General features: G+C 44.2%; 2 protein-coding genes across 2 annotated transcripts in view; both read left to right on the top strand.

Moving 5' to 3' along the window:
* Positions 1 to 13,591, top strand: part of BCAS4 (breast carcinoma amplified sequence 4) — a 1,047,728-nt gene that overhangs the window by 81,550 nt on the left and 952,587 nt on the right. The window lies entirely within an intron of this gene.
* The window catches only part of PTPN1 (protein tyrosine phosphatase non-receptor type 1), a 171,031-nt gene continuing 169,992 nt past the window's right edge, over positions 12,553 to 13,591 (top strand). Inside the window, exon 1 of the mRNA XM_082272203.1 lies at positions 12,553 to 12,709. Within this exon, the coding sequence (XP_082128329.1) occupies positions 12,647 to 12,709 (63 nt within the window). The 5' untranslated portion in view covers positions 12,553 to 12,646. The remainder of the gene's footprint in view (positions 12,710 to 13,591) is intronic.

The raw sequence follows: 13,591 nt of genomic DNA, 5'->3' as shown, positions 1-13,591 counted from the left end.
GAAGGGAACTCTTAAGGCATCTGCATACCAAGACATTTTGGACAATTTCATGTTCCCAACTTTGTGGGAACAGTTTGGGGATGGCCCCTTCTGTTCCAACATGACTGCACACCAGTGCACAAAGCACGGTCCATAAAGACATGGATGAGCGAGTTTGGGGTGGAAGAACTTGACCCTGTTAGTTGTTTTCCTCCTGGCGTTCAGGAACGTGGGTATGACTTCCTCATGGCAGCCTAGAGCCTGCAGCCTTCCCCTCTCAAAAACCAGACCTTCAGGTGCAGATGAGCTGGGCAAAGATGTAGAATAGAGCCCTGTGACAACTGATCCGGTCTGAGGGGCAGGTCGGATCCCGAACACTGAGTAGCATCAGAAGAGGGAACCAGGCCACTATCTCTGCCGCTTCTGTCCTGAGTCTCCGCAGGAACTGGAGAACCACTGGAACTGGAGGGAAGGCATAGGCTCTGCAGAACATCCATTGGTCCGTGAAGGCGTCCACCCTTTGGGCTTGGGGATCTCGGAACCTCGAATAATACTTTTGTAACTTGTTGCAGGGGGACGCAAACAGGTCAACCTCTGGAAAGATCCCCAGGGCCAGAATCCACTCAAAGACTTCCTTGTGGAGAGCCCATTCATTGTTGTCTAGGCAGACTTGAGAGAGGAAGTCCGCCTGTACATGATCGGCTCTACTTCTCGCAGCAGAGAGAGACTGCTGGTTCCCCCTTGTTTACTTATGTATGCCACAGCCGACGTGTTGTCCAACCTGAGCATCACTGAGGATCCCGTTGTTAGATGGCTGAAGGCTTGAAGCCCCCGAAGCGTAGCCCGGAGTTCCAGGACGTTTGAAACTATCCCCCAAGGGGAAAAGTCCCACCTGCCCTGAGCTATTTCCGAGAGACAGTGGGCAGCACAACCCATATTGCTGGCATCCGAGGTCACCATGATCCATGAAACTGGGTCTATGGAGTGACAATTGAGTGAATTCTTCCGCCGGAGCCAACAGTGAAAACCCACCCTCATGGATGGGGTTAGCAAAATGCATTGACCCAGGTCTACTGCTTTCCACTGCTGGAGAAAACCCCTCTGGAAGGGCCGCATTCTCCACAAGGACCATTTCACCATGGGGGCTGCGTGGACCATTGTTCCAATGACCTTCAGACACTTCCAGGCACGGAGATGGGAGGAAGAAAGAGCAAGAAGTATCCTGTCTCAGGCCACCAGAATTTTCTCCTCGGGCAGCGATATGGAGTCTTTTGCTGTGTCGAACAGGGCCCCGAGAAAAACTGACTGCGTGGGAACCAAATTACTCTTCTCTAGATTTTGGAGCCACTAGAATTCCTGGAGAGTGGAGATAACTTGACCCAGGTGTTCCATCAGTTGACCATTATCTCGTGACAGAAAGAGAAGGTCGTCCAAGTAATGGAGCCGAATACCTCTGATGTTCAACAGGGCTATGACAGCCAACGAGACTTTTGAAAACGTCCAAGGCGATGTGAAAAGCCCAAGGGGAGACAAGTGAATTGTAGGTGAGACTGATCAATGGCAAACCGGAGAAACTGCTGGAAATCCCTTACAAAAGGAATGTGGAAATACGTGTCTTTCAGATCTATTGACACTAGCCAATCTCTCAGCTGGACTGCCTACTGGATTGTCAGCAGTGTCTCCATCTTGAACTTTTCTGGCTTGATGAATTGATTCAGATGGGTAAGATCTATGATGGGTCTCCAAGAGCTCTTCTTCTTCTGTACCATGAAGAGAGGAGAATAGATTCCTTGCCCCCGTTCGTCTACCATGACGGGAACGGCGGCACCCTGAGACACCAGGGATTCCACATAGGACAGAAGAATCTGTCTTTTTACTGCTGAAGGAGGAAGGGAGGTAGGAATGAACCTGAGAATGGAAGCGGTGCTGAAAGCCCAAGCATGTCCGGAAGAGACTGTTCTGAAGGTCCAGAAATCCCGAATTGAAGCTGCCCAGACATGTCGAAAGTGTACTAGACGAGCCCCCACCTGACATGCCTGAGCGGGCCCAATCTCAAAAGGCCTCTCGATCCCCAGAGGAGCCACTCTTGGGAGGTTTCCGAAAGTAAGAATGCCTTGATTTCCATCTTCTCCCAAACTCCTTACCGGGCTTAAAGCTACGTGCCTCCCTGGCACGATCTGGGACCTGCTTCCTGGGTTGAGCCTGTCTCTGATTCAGAAGGCGCTGGTCCTGAGGAAGGAACCCTGACCTACCGCCCGTGGCTCAAGCTATGGCATTACCTAACTTATTCCCAAAGAGGGAAGAGCTGTCAAAGGGAATACGGCACCACACCTGCTTGGAAGCAGGGTCAGCAACCCAAGGCTGGAGCCAGAGGGTACGCTTGGCAGTGACCGAGGAGAGCATAATCGGAGCCAACAGGCAGATGATGTCGATGGAAGCCTCCCCCAGGAAGGCCGAGGCCATCTTCAGCTCCTGAATAGGAGAACTTCTAGCCACCTCTTCTGAGTCACCCCTAAGGGTTTCATCCATGCTGTCTGCCCATATCTCCATTTCTTTGGATATTGCGGCTAGGGCTAGGGCAGGCTTGCAGGCCATGCCAGCTGTCAAATGGACTCGCTTGAGGTCGGAGTCAATCCGCCTGTCCAGAGGGTCCTTGAATGAAACTGTATCCTCCAACGGGAGGGTCACATGCTTGACAAGCCTCATCACAGCCACATCAACGAGAGGGGAAGACTCCAGGTGTTTCACCTCTTTCCCCTAAAGGGATATAGCTTCGTCATCTTCGAGAGCACTGAGTTTTTCCTTTCTACTCTACTCTACTCCACTCATCTGTAATGACTTCACTCAGCTCTCTTAAAGCGGTAGTAAACTCTTAGAAAAAAAAAAAAAACCTGCAAGACAAAGGCATAATGAGCTAGTATTATACTGGGAAATGGGAGAAATTTTACCTCACAATATACTGGGAAAGAGGAGAAAATATTATCCACTTGCCCTCCGGAAGGTTTTTCCCCCTTCATGACCAGGCCATTTTTTGGGATACGACACTGCGCTATTTTAACTAACAATTGTGCGGTCGTACAACGCTGTACCCTAATAAAATTTCTCAATAGTGCAATATTGTGAATAAATCAAATACAAAACTTGTGAAAATAAATAAAAAGCAAAAAAATATTGTAATAAGTGTCCATATAAAATATGACATATATACAGTGCAAACTCAAGTCCAAATATGTGGAAAAAAAAAACAGTGTATCATAGAGATCCAAATAGTACACCATAAATCCCCCACCGAACTGATCAGTGCTTTAGGAATAAAGCTCACCAGATGCTGTTGCCATTTGCTCTCAGACATCCCAAGTCTCCTGCGAGGTGCTGGAGTCTCCCGCATTTGGGCTGTGGCTCCCTGACAATGGCAAGTGCCGCGCAATATTCCGGCTGTCAGCCGCAGCAGCCCTTACTGTAAAGAACGGAGCTGATGCTTCCTGTATAGTTCCAACTCCTGTCACAGGCAGAGTGATATCAAATGTACTCCGCCTGTGAGAGGAGCCATACAGGAAGCATTGGCTTTGCTTTCTACAGCAGCCTCATGCTTCCTGCAGCGCCGCTCCTGTCACACTCCTTTTGTTTTCCAGAGGAGCCAGCAGTACCAAACCAGCAGTACCCACCAGCAGTACCCGCCAGTAGTACCAAACCAGCAGTACCAAACCAGCAGTACCCGCCAGAAGTACCAAACCAGCAGTACCCACCAGCAGTACCCACCAGCAGTACCAAACCAGCAGTACCCGCCAGTAGTACCCACCAGCAGTACCAAACCAGCAGTACCCGCCAGCAGTACCCACCAGCAGTACCAAACCAGCAGTACCTACCAGCAGTACCCGCCAGCAGTACCAAACCAGCAGTACCAAACCAGCAGTATCCGCCAGCAGTACCCACCAGCAGTACCAAACCAGCAGTACCTGCTAGCAGTACCCACCAGCAGTACCAAAACAGCAGTACCCGCCAGCAGTACCTACCAGCAGTACGAAACCAGCAGTACGAAACCAGCAGTACCCACCAGCAGTACCAAACCAGCAGTACCAAACCAGCAGTACCCGCCAGCAGTACCCACCAGCAGTACCACACCAGCAGTACCCGCCAGCAGTACCCACCAGCAGTACCAGGCCAGCAGTACCCGCCAGCAGTACCAAGCCAGCAGTACCCTCCAGCAGTACCCACCAGCCGTACCAAAACCAGCAGTACCCACCAGCAGCACCCACCAGCAGTACCAAACCAGCAGTACCCGCCAGCAGTACCCACCAGCAGTACCAAACCAGCAGTACCCGCCAGCAGTACCTACCAGCAGTACTCGCCAGCAGTACCAAACCAGCAGTACCCACCAGCAGTACCAAACCAGCAGTACCGGCCAGCAGTACCAAACCAGCAGTACCCACCAGCAGTACCCACCAGCAGTACCAAAACCAGCAGTACCCACCAACAGTACCCGCCAGCAGTACCAAACCAGCAGTACCAAACCAGCAGTACCAAACCAGCAGTACCCGTCAGCAGTACCCACCAGCAGTACCCGCCAGTAGTACCAAACCAGCAGTACCCGCCAGCAGTACCCACCAGCAGTACCAAAACCAGCAGTACCCACCAGCAGCACCCACCAGCAGTACCCACCAGCAGCAACCGCCAGCAGTACCCACCAGCAGTACCAGCCAGCAGTTTGCAATGTATATACTGCTGACAGTGTGAGGAGAAAGAAAAAGCTGCTTTCAGGCTGCTGTTAACATCACGTAGCTGTCATTGGCTGACAGCTAATCACGTGGTAAGGGGCCGAGACCCGCCCCTCACTCCGATCTTTGATAGGCCGAGTCTCATGGACTCGCTGATCACAGAATGAGCCGCATGGATGCCCTCCTGGCAATTTAGGTCTGCGCTGTAGCTGTCTTTTGGCTATAGCGCGGACGGGAAGAAGTTAACAACTTCCCGCAAACTGACATACCTGTACCTGTACGTCGGCTTGCAGAAGTGGTTGTAGCGGGATGACATGCAGCTGCAGGCATCAACCCGGTACCGCTTTTATAGAGCCGGCGGTCGGCTTTCTGGTGATAACCACCGATGCGTCTCAGCAGCCACTCGATCATTATCACAAGGAACGGGAGGGGACCCCCCCCCTCCTGCCGCCTTCCACCGCTCTGCCCTGGTCTCCCGTCTCACCAGGAGACCCAATCAACCAGCATGTGGCTTTAAAAAACTGACGGTATTGAAAAATGCAGATTGTGTGTTTTTTTTTTTTAGGGAACAGTGTTAAAAAAATAAATAAATAAAATAAATAGGAAAAAAAATGTTTTTTTAAAACGCCCCTGTCCCTGTGAGCTCACCCTTAACACTAAACGCATTACGTAAGTCACGCCCGCAAATGTAAACAGTGTTCAAATCACACTTGTGAGGTATCGCCGCGATTATCGGAGCAACAGCACTAATTCTACCACTAGAACTCCTCTGTAAAACTAAACTGGTAATCATTAAAAATGTTTAAAGAGTCACCTATGGAGACTTTCAAGTACCGTAGTTTCTCGCTATTCCACGAGTGTACGCCATTTTAAAGCATAACATGTTAGGTATCTATTTACTTGGCGTGACATCATCTTTCACAATATACAAAAAAATTGGCTAACTTTACTGTTTAGGTTTTTTCAATTTCAGTGAAATTTATTTTTTCCCAAAAAATTTGAAAGACCACTGTGCAAATACCACGTGACAAACAATATTTCAACGACCGCCATTTTATTCTCCAGAGTCCTTGCTAAATATATATATATCTATATCTATATATATATATATATATATATATAAATAAATATGCTGGGAGGTGCATGCTGGGTAGGCAGCTGCATCGAATCCCGGAAAGAGATAATAGAGGGCTTCAGATGCCCACAGTTGACATGGACCTTGCCAGCTTCTGAGATCAAGGTAGTTGTTCTATATTTAAACTGAAACAAAAAGGAATACACTATAGACTCCAGATAAATGTAGTATATAAAGTTGATCAAATTCCAGCGGTGTTTAAAAAAATATTTGATTTGGGGACTGTAACTCCACTTTAAGTGGTTAAAGGTATTGCACTTACATCACAGCAATATCACATTTAAAGCATTAGCATGCCGAGTGCCTCGGTATTGGGGTCTCACCATCCCCTCCCACCGCACTTCCTGGGTCACCGTCTTGACATCAGATCCAGTTGCCATGTAGCCACGCCCTGACGTGTTTCGTCATTTCCAACTCCGTCACAGGGTGTCAGCTTTCTTTTGCTGGTATTTGATCACCTCTGCGGTTTTTATTTTTTTTTGCTATAAACAAAAAAAAAAAGCGTCAATTTTGAAAACATAAACAATATTTTTTACTTTCTGCTATAATGCATATCCAATAAAAAAAAATGGAAAAAAATCGAATTTCTTCATAAATTTAGGCTGGCCATACATGGGTCGAATTTCGAAACAATATTCTTTAGCAATTCAGAAGTTTTGTGCGTTTTGTGACCTGATGATGCCACCATTGATTTCGAAATTCGACCAACCAAGCCTTCAATTTCACCTCATATTGCTACAGAAAAGAATTTTTCGTGGCCCGGAATCTTCTTTTCTTTCTGGGAATTTTCTTTTCTTGCAATCATGTGCATTTCTTTTTCAGTTATATTTCTTTCATTATTCTCCCATCATTGATTAGAAAATCATTCTTTTTTCAAATAAATTCCAACATGCCCGATCACTCAAATTTCGATGACCGCACAAAAATCTGCCGTTGCTGCAGCCCACCAATGGTGCGAAATTCGAACGAAAATTCTTAGATAAGATTTAAAATAAAAATTCTTTCAAAATTCGACCCATGTACGGCCAGCCTTATGCTGGTCATATACTAGCTGAAAAATCATTTGAAAATCTGTCATTTGGTTCGTTCGTTCTTTTTTTTTTTTTCTGGCAGAAATAGAAAATTGTTTTTAACTTTTCAGAGCTGAAAAATCGAAGGAACAGTTTGGAAAATTCTGTCGAGCGAACGATGAATTGAAAGGTGTTTCTCGCCCCAACTGTTTGCACCCGGCATATGTGACAAAATTAATGAAAAACTGATTCATTTATGTCCATTGAAGGATTTATCATTCAAAATTCGGTCATTACATGATGGCTCCATTTTCTGCTCTCGCGGCCGTGTGTTTCCTTTTTCGAAAATTAGTTCAAACGATTTTTCGGCTAGGGTATGACCAGCATTAGGCCAATTTGTATTCTGCTGCATATTTTTGGTAAAAAACAAAATCCCAATAAGCGCATATTGGTTGCTGGGGAAATTTTACCTCACATAATACTGGGAAATTGGAGAAATTTTACCCTCACATTATACTGGGAAATTGGAGAAATTTTACATCAGATTATACTGGGAAATGGGTGAAATTTTACCTCACATTATACTGGGATATGGGGGAAATTATACCTCACATTGTACGGGGAAATGGGAGAAAATCCACCTTTACAATATACAGGAATTTTTAGAAAATTTACCTCACATTATACAAGGGAAAGGGAGAAATTGTACCTCGCAATATACTGGGAAATGCGAGAAATTTTACCTCACATTATACTGTGTGGTGAATTTTCTCCCATTTCCGAGTATAATGAGAGGTAAAATCACCTCACATTATACTGGGATATAGGGGACATTTTCCCTCACATTATAAAGGGAAATAGCAGAAATTTTATCTCACATTATACTGGGAAATGTGATAAAAATTCACCTAACAATTTACTGGGAAAGAGGAGAAAATCTACCTCACAATATACTGGGATATATGAGAAAATTCACCTCAAAATATACTGGAAAATGGGAGAAATTTTATGTCACAATATATTGGGAAATGAGAGAAATGTTACCTTCTTATATCCTGGGAAATTTTACCACGCTATAAACTGGGAAATGCGAGAAATTGTACCTAACATTATACTGGGATATGGTGGAAATTTCCCCTCACATTATACTGAGAAATGGGAGAAAATATACCTCATATTATACTGGGAAATGGGAGAAATATTACTCCACATTATGATGGGAAATTGGAGAAATTTGACCTCACATTATATTGGGATATGGGGGAAATGTTACCTCACATTATACTGGGAAATAGGAGAAATTTTACCTCACGTTATACACGGAAATGGGAGAAAATTTACCTTACATTATACAGGAAAGGGGAGGAATTTTACCTCACATTATACTGGAAAATGGGAGAAATGTTACCTCATAATACACTGGGAAATGGGAGAAAATTCACCTCACAATATACAGGGAAGGGAACAAATTTATCCTCACATTATACTGGGAAATTAGAGAAAATTCACCACACATTATTATACTGGGAAATGAAAGAACATTCACCTCACAATATACAAAAAAATGGGAGAAACTTAACCTTACATTATACTGGGAAATGGGAGAAATTTTACCTCACAATATATTGGGAAATGGGAGACGTTTTACCTCACATAATACTGGGAAAGTGGGAGAAATGTTACCTCGCAACATACTGGGGAATGAGAGAAATTTTATCTCACATTATACTGGGAAATGGGAGAAAATTCATCTCACAATATACAGAAAAGGGGAGCAATTTTACCTCACAATATACAGGGAAATTTGAGAAATTTTACTTCAGATTATTCTGGGAAATGGGTGAAATTTTACCTCATATTAAATTGGGAAATAGGAGAAAATTCACCTCACAATATACAAAAAAAAGGGAGAAATTCTACCTCACATTGTACTGGGAAATGGAAGAAATTTTACTTCACATTATACTGGGAAATGGGTTAAATTTCACTTCACAATATACATGAAAGGGAAGAAATTTTACCTCGCATTATACTGGGAAATGGAAGAAAATTTACCTTACAATATGCTGGGAAATGGGAGAAATTTGCCTCACATTATACTGAGAAATGGAAAAAAATTATCTCTCATTATACTTTGTAAAAGAGGATATTTTATCTCACAATATACTGTGAAATGTGGGAAAATCCACCTCACAATATACAGGAATGTTGAGAAATTTTTACCTCACAATTTACTGGAAAATAGGAGAAATTTTACCTCACATTATACAGGGAAATGGGAGAAATTTGCCTCACAAGATACTGGAAAGGCAAGAAAATTTGCCTCACAATATACTGGGAAATGGGAGAAATTTTACCTCACAATATACTGGGAAATTGGAAACATTTTACCTATTAATATACTGGAAAATGGAAGAAATTTTACCTCACAGTATACTGGGAAATGGGATAAACTTTATCTCACAATATACTGGGAAATGGGAGAAATTTTGCCTCAGATTATACTGGAAAAGGGAGAGAATGGAGAAGACTGATCTTACATTACCTTGGGAAAATGTACCTTATATCCAAAATGAAATGTCAGAAATGTTACTTCTTATTATACCAGGAAATGGGAGAAATATTACCTCATATTATACTGGGAATGGGAGAAGTTATCCTCATAATATACTGGAAAGATAACAAAATTTACCTCACAATATACTTGGAAATGGGAGAAATTTTACCTCACAATATACTGGGAAATTTTACCACACAATATACTGGGAAATTGTACCACACAATATACTGGGAAATTGTACCACACAATATACTGGGAAATTGTACCACACAATATACTGGGAAATTGTACCACACAATATACTGGGAAATTGTATCACACAAAATACTGGAAAATTTAGGAAATTTTACCTCACATTATAATGGGAAAAGGAAGAAATTTTACCTCATATTATACTGGGAAATTGGAGAAATTTTACCTCACATTATAATGGGAAAAGGGAGAAATTTTACCTCACAAAATACTTGAAAAATGGGAGAATTTTTAACTCACATTATACTGGGAAATGTGATAAAATTCACCTAACAATTTACTGGGAAAGAGGAGAAAATCTACCTCACAATATACTGGGAAATGGGAGAAATTTTACTTCACAATATACTGAGAAATGGGAAAAAATTCACCTCAAATAATACAGAAAAGAGGGGCAATTTTACCTCACATTATACTGGAAAAGGGAGAGAATGGAGAAGACTGACCTTAGATTACCTTGGGAAATATTAGAAAATGTACCTTATAATTCACGACTTGCCGTTGCCGACCGCCCGCGAAAAATATACTGAGGCAGGCTGGCTCAGCTGCGTGAATCGACGTACTGGTACGTTGGTTCGCGGTAGTGGTGCTGGGGGGGCGTGCGCGCTCTCTATGGTCTCTATTATCATTCCACAAGACCCTCCCCCCCCACAGTTAGAAAACACCACCCTAGGCTCACACTTAACCCTTTGATCACCCCTAGGTTAACCCCTTCCCTGCCAGTGTCATTATTACAGTAACAGTGCATGTTTTTAGCACTGATTACTGTAGTAATGTCACTGGTCCCCCCAAAAGTGTCAAAAATGACGGTCAGGGGTCCGATCTGTCCGCCGCAATGTCGCAGTCCTGCTAAGAATCGCTGATCGCCGCCATTACTAGTAAAAAATGAATAAATAAATAAAAATGACATAAATCTTTCTCCTAGTTTGTAGACGCGATAACTTTTGCGCAAACCAATCAATATACACTTATTGGGATTTTTTTTTACCAAAAATATGTAGCAGAATACAAATTGGCCTAAAAGGATGAAAATTTTTGATTTTTAATTTTTCTTTTTTGGGAATGTTATATAACAGAATGAGAAACATAGTTTTTTTTTTTTTTTTTTTTTTTTTAGAATTGTCGCTCTTTTTTTTTTATAGCACAAAAAAAAAAAAAAAAAAATCGCACAGGTGATCAAATACCACCAAAAGAAATCTTCTATTTGTGGGAAAAAAAGGACATCAATTTTATTTGGGTACAGCGTCGCACGACCGCGCAATTGTCCGTTAAAGTCACGCAGTCCCGAATCGCAAAATATGGCCTGGTCATTAAGGGGGAAATCTTCCGGTCCAGAAGTGGTTAAAATGAAATTTCAGAAAACTGACCTTATGATATATTTATGAAATTATGGGAAATGGGAAAAAAATCCTCCCAGAATTCCATTACAAAAAACAATATTTTAACCGGTTGTCGACCGCCGCAAGTACATATACTGCGGCGGTCAGCCCCGGCCAGGCAAAGTGACGTACCGGTACGTCACTTGCCTGTCACTAGTTTGTGAGCCAATAGCGGGCGAGCGCGCGCCCCCCCCCCCGGCTCGTTCCCTAGAAAGTCCGTGCGTGTGACCGGCGGACCCGATGTCTGCCAGTCACTCGGCGATCGTCGGTGGAGAGGGAGAAAGGCAGGCGGCCAATGTAAACACAGCCGCCTGTCATTCTCCCCTGTGTAGGAATAGTGATCATACGGTTCTACTATGTAGGACCGTTGATCACTGTTCCTACACCAGTAGCCATGTTCAATGACAGTTAGAAGCACGCCCCTAGGGACATACTTAACCCCTCCTTCCCCAATAAAGTTAACCCCTTCCCTGCCAGTGTCATTTTGCAGTAACAGTGCATATGTATAGCACTGATTACTGCAGTAATGTCACTGGTACCTCCAAAAGTGTCAAAAATGTCAGTCAAGGGTCCGATCTGTCCGCCGCAATGTTGCAGTACCGCAAAAAATAATTGCAGATCTCCGCCATTACGCATTAAAAAAAAACACCAAAAATGACAAAAATCTTTCCCTTAGTTAGTAAACGCAATAACTTTTGCGCAAACCAATCAAAATACGCTTATTGTGATTTTTTTTTTTTACCAAACATAGGTAGTAGATGGCAAATTGGCCAAAATTTTTTAAAAATTTAGATTTTTAATTTTTTTTGGGGGGTAATTTCTTAGAAAAAAATGTGAAAAATATTCAAAATTTACACTCTTTTTTTGTTTATAGCGCAAAAAGTAAAAATCACAGAGGTGATCAAATACCACCATTAGAAAGCTCTGTTTGTGGGGAAAAAAGAATGTCAAATTCATTTGGGTACGGCGTCGCACGACCGCGCAATTGTCAGGTAAAGTCGCACAGTGCCGAATCGCAAAAAGTGGCCCAGACGTAAGACAGCAAAATCCTCCGGTGGTAAAGTGGTTAAAGGGGGAAATCTTCCACTCCGGAAGTGGTTAAAATTAAATATCAGAAAATTGACTTTATTATATTTATGAAATTATTAGAAATGGGGAAAAAATTCTCACAAAATTCCACTATAAAAAAACAAATATATAAAATATGAATGAGAAAAAAAAAACAATAGAATAAAATTCAGAATAATTAATGGGTAAACACGGGAAGACTGACATTGTACTATTTATAAAACATAATATGTAATCTATGTGCCCACTATGATGTCATACACGTCACACACACTGAGCACAGACAAGCACAGCTATGTTGTGAATGAAATAGACTTGTATGGGTCACGTGACATCAGCATGTCTCCGTACACACAGACCTCCTCCAATCAGTCTCTGGTTGCGTTCCAGCGTGGATGCTTCCGGGTTCGTCCCCGCCCACCCAAGCGATGGTTGGCCCGGGAGACGGAAGTGACTGTGTGGTGGGAGAGGGCCCTTCCGGCTGCGTGCGGAGTGGAGTAAGGCCGGAGCGGGAGGAGGAGGGAGAGGAGACGCGGCGGCGGCCCGACATGGACATAGAGAGGGAGTTCCGGGAGGCTGACACCAACAACGGCTGGGGCTCCCTGTACCAGGTGAGCGCGGGGGAGGGGCCTGGACCCAAGGGGGGAGGAGCCATGTGACCTGTAGGGAGGTCCCTGCCGTACTCGTCTCTCATGAGGGGCCCTTCTGTGACAATCAACACTGATTACATCTCTACTGACTGTGTGCCCCCCTGAACTAGACTGACCTACACTGACACCCCCATACTATCCTACACTGACACCCCCATACTATCCTACACTGACACCCCCATACTGTCCTCCACTGACACCCCCATACTATCCTACACTGACACCCCCATACTGTCCTACACTGACCCCCCCCATACTGTCCTACACTGACACCCCCATACTGTCCTACACTGACACCCCCATACTGTCCTACACTGACACCCCCATACTGTCCTACACTGACACCCCCATACTATCCTACACTGACCCCCCCATACTGTCCTCCACTGACACCCCCATACTGTCCTCCACTGACACCCCCATACTATCCTACACTGACACCCCCATACTGTCCTCCACTGACACCCCCATACTATCCTACACTGACACCCCCATACTGTCCTCCACTGACACCCCCATACTGTCCTCCACTGACACCCCCATACTGTCCTCCACTGACACCCCCATACTATCCTACACTGACACCCCCATACTGTCCTCCACTGACACCCCCATACTATCCTACACTGACCCCCCCATACTGTCCTACACTGACACCCCCATACTGTCCTACACTGACACCCCCATACTATCCTACACTGACACCCCCATACTGTCCTACACTGACCCCCCCATACTGTCCTACACTGACACCCCCATACTATCCTACACTGACACCCCCATACTATCCTACACTGACCCCCCCATACTGTCCTACACTGACACCCCCATACTATCCTACAC

The sequence above is a fragment of the Pelophylax lessonae genome (genome assembly GCF_965119305.1).
Source record: "Pelophylax lessonae genome assembly, chromosome: 11".
In the NCBI taxonomy this organism is placed as follows: domain Eukaryota; kingdom Metazoa; phylum Chordata; class Amphibia; order Anura; family Ranidae; genus Pelophylax; species Pelophylax lessonae.
Note: the sequence above shows the minus strand (reverse complement) of the source record. Positions and strands in the feature narration are given on the sequence as shown.